General features: G+C 39.0%; 1 protein-coding gene across 1 annotated transcript in view; it reads left to right on the forward strand.

Moving 5' to 3' along the window:
* Positions 1-13,584, forward strand: part of LOC124622346 (apoptosis-inducing factor 1, mitochondrial) — a 119,326-nt gene that overhangs the window by 60,476 nt on the left and 45,266 nt on the right. Inside the window, exons 8-9 of the mRNA XM_047148023.1 lie at positions 7,892-8,032; positions 8,246-8,357. Coding sequence (XP_047003979.1) covers positions 7,892-8,032; positions 8,246-8,357 — 253 coding nt within the window. The remainder of the gene's footprint in view (positions 1-7,891; positions 8,033-8,245; positions 8,358-13,584) is intronic.

Below are 13,584 nucleotides of genomic sequence, written 5' to 3' on the forward strand. Positions count from 1 at the left end.
AGAGGTTCAACAGTCGAGAGACGAACAGGCTTTGCATACACACATGCATGGTGCAGTGAACTTCACTCTTTGCCAAACGGATGCAGTGTCTTCATTGCTGAATTAATGGCCATTAAATTAGCACTTGGCTACATTCATTCGTGCACTGGTAAGAGTATCCTAATCTACAGTGACTCCTTAGCAGCCTTCAGGCCATAGACCAGTGCTGGTCTCCTCACTCACTGATTACAGGCATCCAGGATTGTGTCTCTGATCTCCATCAAGCTGGACTGCCAGCTGGTTTCGTTTCGACTCCTGATCATGATGGGACTTTGGGAAATGAAATAGCTGACCGATTGACCAAGCTGGCCATCAGGATGCCGCTTCTAGAAATGGGAGTCCCAGAACCAGACCTTCGGTCATTTATATGTCATTGATTGCTGGATGTCTGGAACTCAGAATGGTCTGCTCTGATCTCCCCATACAAACTGAGGACTATTAAGGAGACCATGACCCCATGGCAGTCTTCCTTGTGTGCTTCTTGCCGGGGATTCACCGTCTTTTGTCGATTCCACATTGGCCACACTTAGCTGACCTGTGGTCACATTCTCCGACATGAGGATCTTCCTCATTCCCGATGTGGAGCCCACCTGATGGTGGCCCACTTACTCATAGACTGCCTTAATTTGGCTGCTTTGAGGTGGCATCTGAATCTTCGTGACAAGCTACCTTTGGTGCTAGCAGATGACGCCAAGGTGGCTGATGGGTGTTATGTTTTGCCTGCGAAGGTGGTTTCCACTCATCCGTGTAAGGAAGGACTTTTTTGACTTGTTGACTGCTTGAGGGGTTGTCGGGCACCCCTCTCCTGGCCCCCCCCCCCCCCCCCCTTTTGGTGCAGCCTGGTCACTTTTTTAATTTTTTTTATTGTTTTTCATTTCTTGGTTTAATGCCTTTTCTTGACTGATCTTTTAATGACTTGTCTCTGCTTTCTTCTTTTTTTAGCTTTTATCCTTCTTTTTTTCTTGTGTTGGTTACACTTAGGCTTTCTAGGATTTGTCTTTCACCTCCTTCATTCTTCGGCCGCTCCTTGTTTGCTGCTTAACGGATGAAGGGACTGATGACCTTGCAGTTTAACCCTTTTCACTCCCAACCAACCAACCAGCTGCAAGATGGTTTCTGTACGATCTGTGTGGAGAGCAGAAAGCAGGTTGCAAAAGAATTGCTTCAGTGTTACCGAACAAGAGGAGAACAGTTTATGAAAAGGATTTTTGCATTTGATGACACCTGGATGTGAGATTTTAAGCTCTAACTGAATCTCATTTATCCCAGTGGAAAGCATTTTGATACAATTAATGAAGCTTCCAGTGAGGTGACTTAAGTAATCAGACAACTCAACAATGAAGGTGTCCTGTCTGGACTAAAGAAGTTTCCAAAATGTTGGGAAGCTGTCATAAGCATAAAATAAAAAATGGAAGTGATTTAGCTGTTCCCTTGCTGATATGTGTAAGTGTCAGAATGAATCTTACACTATGATCTAGATCAAAGTAAACCATTGTTTGCAAGTAGTGCTCTCAAGTTGGTTTTAAAGTGAGCAGCTCAATAGACGTAATTTCCACACTTGTTATTTTCAAATGATGTGACTTACAGCATAGCTGCCACATACAGATCAAAGAGAATGAATGCAGGCACTAGAAAAAGACTGGAAGATCATACCACTGTCGAGGGTGTGGAGGGCTTTGATCAGTCTTAAGAAAATCTGTAGGGCAGGTGAAGTGCGGCTTAGGCACAGTCTTAGACACAGAAACAATCAGCTGATATTCAGTATTTGACAATACCAATTTGTCAGACTTTTAATATACTGAAACGTTTCTCACACCATCAATAATATCGTTACTGTCGTCTGGCATCAGCTAGCAATATGTCGTAAGAAGGTTAAGAATGATCTCAAACACACAAAAGAATGGGTATGCCCTAATTTGCTTGGCAATAGCTAGCAAGAAACAATAGACAACAACAAGAAAGAGGAAAAGGGTCCAAGTTTGCTGAAAATAACGACTTGTCGCATGTTATTTTACTAACTGAAATTGAAACCAGAGATCCGACAGTTTTTCGTACGAGTCCTCTGTTCGTATTAAAACTTCCTAATGCTGATGTGCTCTGAAATAAAGAGGCAAAATAAGAGAGAGAATTGCAGTTGATGAGAGATGAAGAGAACAGAATTTTCAGGTGGTCTGGGTCCTAAAGCCGGTTCTGTCTTGGCTTATCATACTTGGTAGTATGTCTTGTTATACATTTCTCAGGATTTTTGTGGTTCTTTTCGTAGTAGTAGTAGTAGTAGTAGTAGTTGTAGTTGTTGTTGTTGTTGTTTTGCCGGGTACAGCAATCTTGATGGGTCGCTTTTATAGAAAAGATCTTGCTATTGCTTCCCTTTGTAATGACAATGCTATTTTGTAAATATTTACTCTGCTCTTATTTAGACATTGACGAGATACACAACCTGGCCCCAAGCAACACAGTTCATTATTATATATTGTTTTAATAGTTTTTAATATGCACTGGGTGTGACGTGTTGCTAATTCACTGTTCATTCACCCATTATATAATGGTCTGAGTCTATTATTTAAGATGGCCTGCATTAAGATTCAGTTAAATAATTTCATTCTTTCCTAACAAGCACGGCCCATAAATACGATTTAATAATAATCAGGAAAAGTTACAGCTAGCTCATATAACATTTCACCAGAGATTTTATTATCTGTGTTGTATTGAAGTTTAAAGTTGACATAAAACTGTCACAGTTAAATGTTTTTGTGGTTGATAGCAAACTGTTTGCACTAAAAAATTCTGATTAAAATTTAGACTGTCACGGCCCATTTAGTGGAAAGTCAATTCTTAATGAATTCTCAGTTAATAAACAGTTAATTAATATTTCTCTCTCTCTCTCTCTCTCTCTCTCTCTCTCTCTCTCTCTCTCTCTCTCTCCCTCCCTCCCCCCCCCTCTCTCCCTCTCTCTCTCCCTCCCTCCCTCCCCTCTCCCCCCCCCCCCCCCCCACACACACACACAATTTTCACCTTCGAGAAATAATTATTTTGTGGGATGAAATCAGTGCTGACTTGGAACAGGGATGTCTCTGGTTAAAGAATATTTTGTAGAATTTTCAGTATATTCTTCCCCCAGTGCAGATAAAAAACTTACTACTGCAGCCTCAATTAAACCAACAGAAATGAAGTTGATGACCTATTCACATCAAGAGTGAGCAGTAACTGTAACTAGTGAGAAAAAGAAGTCGGCTAACAATGTCGTGCAGTAGCTTACATAGACCGAAACAGTCTACGAAATAACATTCTTTTGTCCCTTTACTTAGTACTCTTAGAGATTAATTTGTATTTAAATAATATTAATATTCATTTTATTATTGAAAAAGTAATAAAGGCAGATTAAAATACAGTGCCTACAATTGATGAAAATGTGAGATTGACTTCAGTCCCCAGCCTTAGTGTAATCATTCAGTGAAATCATTCCACATTTGGTCGTTAAAAATATTATTTATTGCGACTGCAATTTCGGCACACGTTCGTTGTCAAACATTGTGTGGTGTTGAAACACAGTCTAAAACATTCAGTTGTGACTGCTAGAACATAGTCCCCAGCAGTCTGACACCAAATAAAAGTTGCGGTATACATCTACCTGCTGTTTTTCACATAATGGATTAGGAGAAACTGTGAGATTTATGGCAACAGGCAGGTCAGTGGAGTGCTTGAAGTTTAGTGATGTATTATCAGCAAACACAATTAGAAAGTTGTTACGGAAACCTCTGTGGAGCAGTTGTCTGCCATGGGAGGATGTGTTCGGAATTTCAACTAAAAAAAAAAAAAATGATGAGACTGACATGTATTTACCAGACCTCTTAGTAGTCATTGCATATATATTACATACTTTTTGAAGTAGAAGTGTTTTTCTACACGGCTGTGTAGTTCAACAAGCAAGTATTAAATTTTCATATTAGCGAAGAAAGCAGTGCCACAGTGAATCCTATGTTGACTGTCCTGAAGAGGCACATTGAGTGACTGTCCCTTCATTGACCTATTACTTTAGTTCTGTTCTAAGACCAATTGAGAAATTGAATCTGATGTATGATAGGTATGAAAATGAGCTGAAAACATAAATAGCGCACACTAATGCCACGTGGCTGGTTCATGAAGCCCTGTCAACATATCTGCAGAGAATATTGCCAAACTTCAGTACTGAACTTCTAACTCTCATCACGTATTGAAAGCATTGAGAATGTTTTGGGACCATCAGTACTGCCTCTATATTTCTTATATTGATAGTTCGTCAATGTGTGTCCCCGGACAGTCGTATTGACAGAATGACAATTGAACGTGTGAGAGCCTCTTAAGAATGAAGGCGCACATTATTATCTGCATTTCTCTTGCTGCCGTCAGATCCAGAACAATATGCACTGTAATTTATGGAGGCACGAAGGCTACCCAGATATTCAGTGTGTGTTTTCTCAGAAACAGTCAAAAGCCTATTTGTTAAAATTGTAGCAAAGATTTTTCTTGTTGTGTAGAACAGATATATGCTGCATTTCCTGTGGTTACTGCAGTCACTTAAAAAACAACTGGTGTCTATCATGGCAGTTCATGTGTCAGCTGGTACAGTTTGAGTTCCCTTGTTAAATGGATCAGGGCAATGATTTTGGTCTTCGAAGGATGATTCTCCACTTTGTATGAGGTCTAAAGTGACATTGAGACTTACCAGTACATTACTGATATTCTGCAAAAAAAAATAAATTAATTAATTAACATTGCATCTATTCTAAACTTACACCATTTATTGATTGTCTACATATTAATAAGACGAGGAGAAATGAAATACACAAATTGTTTATGTAAATTGTTATCTTCACTTCCATCTTTGCTTACAATTTTAGCCAGCCTATGGTATCACTAGGGTGGCACCTAATATAGCAGCTGCAGTTGCTGCAAGTGAAACCAGCAGTAATGAAATTTGAAGTCTTGGCTGTCACAAATACTTAGCTGATTGTTACGAATATGTTGCGATTCCTGAGACTGTGGTTATGGGTATGGTGGGACCGGAGAACACAGCTATTTTTTCTGAATATATAGTGTATTTTGCACATATATTGAAGTGTAATTGTGACAATATTCCTTTGTTTTTTGCTTCTGAACATACTGTCTGCCTTCTCATCTCTCATTGGCTATGGAGAATCAGCAGCTGATAACACTCTCACTGCCATTAGGCCTCATGGTGATTGTTGACTACATTGCTGAATGAAACATGTAAACACGCCACTCGCCCCTATATAGACTCTTTCCATCTCCTGCAGAAGTTTATGGCTATAATGAGTATAGGCCCAATTCTTTGCCAGTTCAGTTCAGTTCATACTGAAAATGGATTCAGGCAAATTGCAGTAGATATTCATAAAAAGTCAATATATTTCCACAGTGGGCAGCAGGATAAAATTTGTTTTCTGCTCACAACTCCCCCCCCCCCCCCCCCCCCCCTCTGCCCAAACATTCTTCTTAGTGCTCAACCAGCCTGGTGCCACTGCTGTGCTTCCAACCCTACCGAATTTTTCGAAAAAATCTGTGCATGAACCCACTTGTCTAATTGTTATCTGTAAATGTAAGACAACCCCTGTATCAATGTATCACACAATTTTATAATGTTGACCTCAGCAAAAATAGTTTAGTTTGTAAATGTAAGGTGACCTTGTCTTTTGCGAATGATGAATGTGGGAAAAATGTTGTCTTCTAATGGGGTGAATACAGTAACGTATTAACACCTGCGTAAAAACTCTGTCTTTTGTATCATGTAAAGCCTGCACTCCAGGTTTCAGTGGCTCGTGGAAAAATGTTTGCAGTTGCCTACAGAGCCATGATTGGACCCAGGCATGGACCTTGTCTGAAGCAAATCAACAGCAGTAAATGTCTCTCTGCAGTGCTGAAAAATATGGAAATTGCTAGATAGAGATAGGATTGTGTGGAAGATATGTAAGGGCTTCTCAGTGAAACTTCAACGTAGTCGAAACAACCATAGCACCACAAGTTCCTTCCCACGTTGCAAAGGTTTTTTCCATTACACTGCAGAAGTTTGATTGGGCAGCCTTCCCCACGTGATTTCCACATTTTTGAAGCCCAGAAGAAAGACAATTGTGACTGTAGACTTCCTTTAGAGAAGAGGTACAGGCCTGGTTTTGTAGGTAATAGCAAATATTTCTCCCTAGCGGCATTGACCACCTAGGGTGAAAGTGTGATAAATGTATTAACGCTTACAGCAACTACTTTTGAAATAATAAACAGTTAACTTACTTTTTCCATCTGTCTCATTTTCATTTGACTACCTCTTTTGTATCTGATAGGTAGAATGGTCAAAATAAAACGTAACTTCAAATATTTGATAATCTGGTTAATGAACAAGACAACTATTTGTGATAGAATATAATGTCTAGACATTTATTTCGATGCATGCATGCTGCTGCTGTTAAGATTGTATTATGATGAATGGCATCAGTTTAATGATAAACCTCAGAAAATTAAGACCTATTTGTCATCCAAAATTCTGTTTACACAGTGACTGTGCGCACACACTATCTGGTGGCTATAGTTCACAAAGCTTATTAGCATGGTTTCTTAGCAAACTTCTTTGCATGCATCACTTATCCTGCCAAAACAGTTTCACAAGCACATTCTATTCTTATCTACGTGGGTTAAAGTTTCTTAAGTATTGCCCCAGATAAACAACATCCCATTACATGGTACATTTCTTTTTAGTAAATAACAGTGATAATGCTGTGTTTGATATTAGATCTGTTGTTCTTGGCACTAAATAGCACTCTCAATTTTGTAGTGAACTCCCTAAATATTTAAGTAGTTTCTGCACTCTGTCATAAACAAAGTCTGAACCAGGCTTCACAATCAACTCTAACTCAAGAGACAGCAGTTGGTTTGAAGGACATTGCTGCTTGTTATATGCTTCTATCAAAACATCATGCTGATCATCTGCAACTTCTCTGGCTATTGCCTAACATAAAGCATTTTTCCCATGTTAAACCTATTGGGACCAAAGAGGTTGAAGATGTACTGAGTTCAACTATAACTCAGCCTGTTAAGTGGGGATTATTCATATCAGTGCTGATTGGCACTTAGACTCATTCCTTCGTGCAGCTATCAGACTCGTATTTATGTGTGTTCCGAATCACTGTGAACACATACTGTGTTATCAGTTATTTTAATCATAAATTGAATTAATTATCCACAATATTGGGAGCTCAAGTGATTTAACTCGGCGTAACTTTGCTGATGAGATCAGTCACCAGTTTGCATTCAGTGTGTGTCTCAAAGCAGAATAAACTATTATTATTGAGCTTGAGAAATTGTAGCCGAAGAACATTATTTAGATTACTCCACCTTAATTCAACGTATCATTGATTAATCTGATTCACACATCAGGAACAATTTATTACTTATTTAAGAACAGTGCACTGGTACAGTTGACAGCATCCCCTAAACCAATCCACAAACAGAGCCAAACAACTATATGATGCACAGGCTTAATGAACTTGAACACATTTAGAAGTAAATGTAGACGTTACAAAAATAGAAGAAATGCCTTGTTAACAGTAAATAGCTGTAAGTACTTAAGTGGTAAGTGTAGGATACACTATTTACTTGGAAAACATTTTCTCCATTCTGGAAAACGTTATGTTTCGGGAGCTTCAGTTATTTTGCCTAAGATTGCTTTCACAACACATTCAGAAATGTTCTGGAAACCAACAAGTGTCTATGGTTATAACAGTGTTAAAAAGTATGTGAGTAAAATAGAATGACCAAGGACTAATAAGTCCATAGTTAAAACTTGCAATATTTTGTTTGTCTTAAATAGGTGCAAGCTGATCATATTGTTGTTGCTGTTGGAGTGAAACCAAATACAGAGCTTGCGGGTCCCTCAGGACTGGAGGTGGATGAAAAATTAGGTGGTTTCCTTGTTAATGCCGAACTGGTGGCAAGATCTAATGTCTGGGCTGTGAGTATTATTAATAATGTACTTTTTAGCAGTTGTGTTATTTGCCTCAAATGTACAGTAAATGGTTTTTTAATGTTCCTGTGATTGGATGTGATAAATATGTATTTTTTAGTTCAATAGCACTACTTTGAGTGGCCCAGGATCATTTTTGTGCATTTTATGTTAAGTATGCATAGGTTTTGTATTATGTTGTAACTGTGTTTCTTGTGGTAGGCAGGTGACTGTACGTGCTTTTATGACGTGAAATTTGGACGCCGTCGAGTTGAGCATCATGACCACGCTGTTGTCTCAGGACGTCTGGCTGGTGAAAACATGACTGGTGCAGGTTAGATCGACATTTTTATTTTTTTGGTGTGTTTGTGTGCTTTATATGAATGAGTGAAATTTTTTTAAATGCACTATGTGGTTTATTTTCCTGAAAATATCAGTGACCCTTTATATTTGTCCCTACATATCGGGTTGGTCCATACGTTCATAGTATTTTTCCACAAGTTCAATAAACTCGAAAGATACTCATAACAGAGACTTTAGTCATAAATAGTATATTCTCCTTCACTGTTTACAACAGTCTACCAATACTGGGGCAACTTTTTAATACTACAGTTGTAGAAGTCTCTTGGTTTTGAGACGAAGACCTGTCAAGCTATGTTTGGAGTGCATTTTCATCCAGAAAGGAAGTTGCTTGAAGGTTGTTCGATAATGAGCAGAAAAGGTGGGAGCAGAATGACTGTGCAACTCAACTACTGTAAAGTGTTCTTAAATCTAGCAGGTAGGTGTTACACACTGCTCGCCGTTTTCCTGTTCACTGTTCTTGGATTGCACCTGCAAAATGTCTCGGTTGTCGACAATGAATGATAACAGTGATGGTTACAACTCAGGAAAGCAATTTGCAGTACACCACACTGTCGCTGTGCCACCATATGCTTAACATTATCTTTTGTGAATGTGTGCAGGTCTTTTTCCAAGGAGTTGCTTCTTTGTTTGGGCTCAACCATTCCTTTCTTTCTGTTCTGTTTGCATAAAAACACCATTTCTTCTGTAATGGTACAGGATAGGAATGGTCAGTGTTGTTCATTAGCTAGTTGAGGGAAATATGAACATATGGGCACCTGCTGATTTTTGTGATTTCGGCTAAGAGCATGCACTACCTGTACACCTGATTTTTAAACCTTCTCCATTGCATGCAAATTATGTGGAGTGATCACAGTTCAGCACATTTTCCAGGTCTTGAATACACTGACTTACGCATAGTGGATTAATGAGTTTAAACGATATTTGATCTTCACCAAACCATGGAGATTTTTCTGAATGTGGACAGTCACTAATGTCAAAATGATGCTCCTTAAAACAAGAAAACAATTTTCTTGTCATGCTCTATCCAGTGGCATAACCCCATACATGGCAAAAATGTTTCTGGTTGCCCCCACTTCCGTGAGCTCGGATAGAAAAATAGTCTGAAGTATTCCAGTTTCTCCACTTGGCACTCCGTTTTCTAGTGTCCACAGCTACGCTTTCTGCCTCTGAATGGCAAAATGACAATGTGTAAACTCAAACAGTAACAGTGAACTCCAAATAAGAAATAACTGACAAATAAGCCAATAGCAACTGGAATACATACATGCAAAACAAAAATGATACGAACTTATACACCAACCTGATACATTGTCAGCTCTAATTTTTCTCTCTCTCTTCCTATTTTCATTCTACAGCAGCTTCATATTTTGTAAATAGGCATCAGTAAGATACATACCGATGTGAAACACAGTTTCTGGGCGAAAAAAAATTCCAGCCAGTGTGTGCTTTGTCAGATCCTAAGTTGCCAAGAAAAAGTAGTCATTGTCATGGAGAAATAGGATGTCATGGAGAAACAAATCTTTCCATTGATTTGCAGTTGTCTGCCAGCTTTTATCCCACATTTTATAGTATGCATTGGCTTTATTTTTGTCTCACGGGACATGGTGGACCATATTTCTCCGAAGGGGGGGGAAAACCACACACTGTGAAGTAATTATCTGAATAAAACAGAAATTGATAGGTGTCTACATCTACATCTACATTTATACTTCGCAAGCCACCCCAACGGTGTGTGGCGGAGGGTACTTAAAGTGCCACTGTCATTACCTCCCTTTCCTGTTCCAGTCGCGTATGGTTCACGGGAAGAATGACTGCTGGAAAGCCTCCGTGCGTGCTCGAATCTCTCTAATTTTACATTCGTGATCTCCTCGGGAGGTATAAGTAGGGGGAAGCAATATAATCGATACCTCATCCAGAAACGCACCCTCACGAAATATGTAAATATGCAGACAAACAAATGATTACAATTCCAGCAAAATTGGATGATTTATTCAAGAGAAACAGCTTCAAGAAATGAGCAAGTCAATGATGTGATGGTCCATCTCTAGCCCTTATGCAAGCAGTTATTTAGCTTGGCATTGATTGATAAGAGTTGTTGGATGTCCTGAGTGATATTGTGCCAAATTCTGTTCAGTCGGCACATTAGGTCATCAAAATCACAAGGTGGTTGGAGGACCATGCCCATAATGTGCCATATGTTCTAGTTACTGGCCAAGGTATTGTTTGCAAAGTACGAAGGTAAACAGTAGAAACTCACACTGTGTGCAGCAGGCATTATGTTGCTGAAAAGTAAGCTCCGAATGGCTTGCCATGAAGGGCAACAAAATAGGCTGCAGAATGTCATAGACATAACACCTGTGCTGTAAGTATGCCGTGTAAGAGAACCAAATGTGTTCTACTATGAAAAGAAATGGGCCAGAAAGTAACTGGTTGTTGGGCCTTGTGTTGGGTGACAGTCAGGTTGGTATCCCAACACTGTCTAGGGCATATCCAGATGAGCCTGGAATCTCTTTGACCATTGTCTCCATTGATGAGTTCTACTTCGGACTGAGCTCTGATGACCAGTGAAGACGTATCTAGTCACACCTCAGACAGAGGTGGTATACCAACCTGTCTGTCACCCCTCATAGGGCCTGACAACCAGGGCTGACAGTCTGGGGTACCACATCTTTTATAGCAGGACGCAGCACAGCAGTACGTCAAAGGTATTGTATGCCCATTTTGTTGCCCTTCATAGGAAGTCACGCTGGGCTTACATTTCATCAAAATAATGCCCACACCCACATGGCAAGAGGTTTTTATCATGTCTCTTCGTGCTTGCCAAACTCTGCCTTTGCCAGCAGTGTCAACAGATCTCTCCCCAATTAAGAATGTTTAGAGAATAATGGGCAAAGCCGTCCAACCAATTCAGGATTTTGACGATCTCACATGCCAATTGGACAGAATTTGGCATGATATTCCTCAGGATGACATCCAGCTACTATTATCAATCAGTGACAAGCCAAATAACTGCTTGCGTAAGAACCAGAGATTGATCTATGCATTTCTGACTTTTTAAATTTGTGAAGCTGTTTCTCTAGCATGAATCATTTGTTTGTTTCTGCATGTACATCACACCTACCGCTTTCCATCCCATTCAGATAATTCTTGCATGGTGTGTTGATTTTTGTTTTCTTAATTACTAAAGGTGTATCTTGATACATCTAATTTTAATGTTTTTCATTGGTGTTTGTTGTGATATTGGACAAAAGAAACTGAAATTACATTGTAAATGTGTGTCAAAAAGAGATGTGCGTAATACAGGTTAACATTCTGTAAGTTCACAGGGCTGCACCAATTTGTTTGTTTTTGTGTTCAGCTGCTGGTGTGATAGGAAGTCATTTGGCAGAGAGAGAGGGCAAGGTTAACGTGCCAAACTTTTGAAATTCTGAATATGTTCTCCCAACTAAATTTCAGTTTTCTGAAAAAGAAAGTGATGCGGAAGGTAGGCTAGGTTATATTGTGATAGATTAAAACATCCTGTTCGTGTTGTAAAGTAGTGGGACGACCAGTTAGTTTATATGAAGACAGTGATGTATCAAATGGACTAGCCAGAAAATTTATCATGATTGTGCCGGATGTAAATATACTCATTTATTTTGGAATTCTGTTAAATGTAAAGACAATTTTTTGAAGGACGTATAAGGTGGCTTTATAGGCTACTGGCAAAGACATACTGCAAGAGAAACGATGTGTGCTATGATGAATATGCCACACCCACATTGTAAAATTAACAAGTATACATGATTTATTGAAGCTGCTGTGGAATCTGTTGCATGCGAGTCAGTGAAGGGTCCTGCGAACAAACCTATTGAAATAAATAAGGATATGACCGACAAACCGGCAGCTTTTGATGGCACTTAGCAGAAGTGCAGCTACAGTTCTAAGAATTCTTTTGCTAAAGTGACCAGTTTTAATACTGGAGAGGTAATAGACTTCCAGATTGTAACAAAACATTGTTGAATGAAGAACAACATACTTCTGACAGAAATTATGAAGGAACAAGTGGTGGTATTGAGGCTGCTGAAATTTTTAGTCAATCTGTTACACTAAGTTCTTAGGAGATGGGGGCACAAAAGCATATAACATTGTAGTAGGTAATCTGCGATAATCTTATCACAGAACTGGAATGTGTTGGTCATTTCAGAAGAGGATGGGCAGAAGGTTAAGGGAGCTGAAACAAAGTTTTGAGAGACAAGAAAATTTCTTATGGTAAAACCATAAGAGGTATGCTGACGCAAAAAAAATTATTTACAAACCAAGGAATGGCCATTAGAAATAATACTGGTGATTTGTTAAAAATGAGCAGTCAATATGGGCTACCTTCTTCCACAGACTCGTCAGCAGACGAAAAACAAGTACACTAACTTTGCCCTGCCAGATCAGACTCATGGTGCAATTGTTGCAATACTCAGCACTCAAACAGTTCACACAGCCATAAACGTTCCATCCCAGCAACAGTCATGGATGTCATAAAACTTATTTACAGAGACCTGGCAAATCCTGAATTACTGAAGAAGCGTATGCGTGGTCAGAACTAAAATGCAAATGGGTTTTTCAATAATCTCAAGTGGACTCGACTAAAAAAAAAAAAGTTTTTGTTAGTATGAAGACATTAAATTTGGGGATCAGTGGTGCTGTTGTTGTTTTTAATGATTGCAACATGTGTAGGGTGAAAGTGCTGCAGCATATGGTAATTAATCTTGAAGCAAATTGCATCAGAGAAATTGAACAGATGGACAATGATTGCATTCATAAAGCAGAATATGCAGCACAACTGGCCACTAAGGAGTCCAGAAAGAAGAAAAAACAACCACCATGGAGAAAGGTCAACAGGATGATACACTGCATGATGTAGAGTGCTTCTGAGTGAGTAAAACAAAAATAAAGCCCATATTTTCTAAGTTTTAGGCTTTTGAAACTTTACAAGCTGTCCCTCAAAATTTACATTTTGTCGCATTTTCCCCTAAATCTGGGAAACCACTTAAAGTGTTCAGATTTTCAGGGAGTAGCAACATATGTATCTTGAGTCACTGAACCAAAAGGAAAACATAATGTTAAGTGTAATTAAAATTATTTAGAAGACAATACAAAAAATTACACAGTTTTAACCATGTGATTAAAAAATTTTATTTCTGAGAGTGGTGGCTGAAATGCAT

Source organism: Schistocerca americana, chromosome 7 (genome assembly GCF_021461395.2).
Source record: "Schistocerca americana isolate TAMUIC-IGC-003095 chromosome 7, iqSchAmer2.1, whole genome shotgun sequence".
Classification (NCBI taxonomy): domain Eukaryota; kingdom Metazoa; phylum Arthropoda; class Insecta; order Orthoptera; family Acrididae; genus Schistocerca; species Schistocerca americana.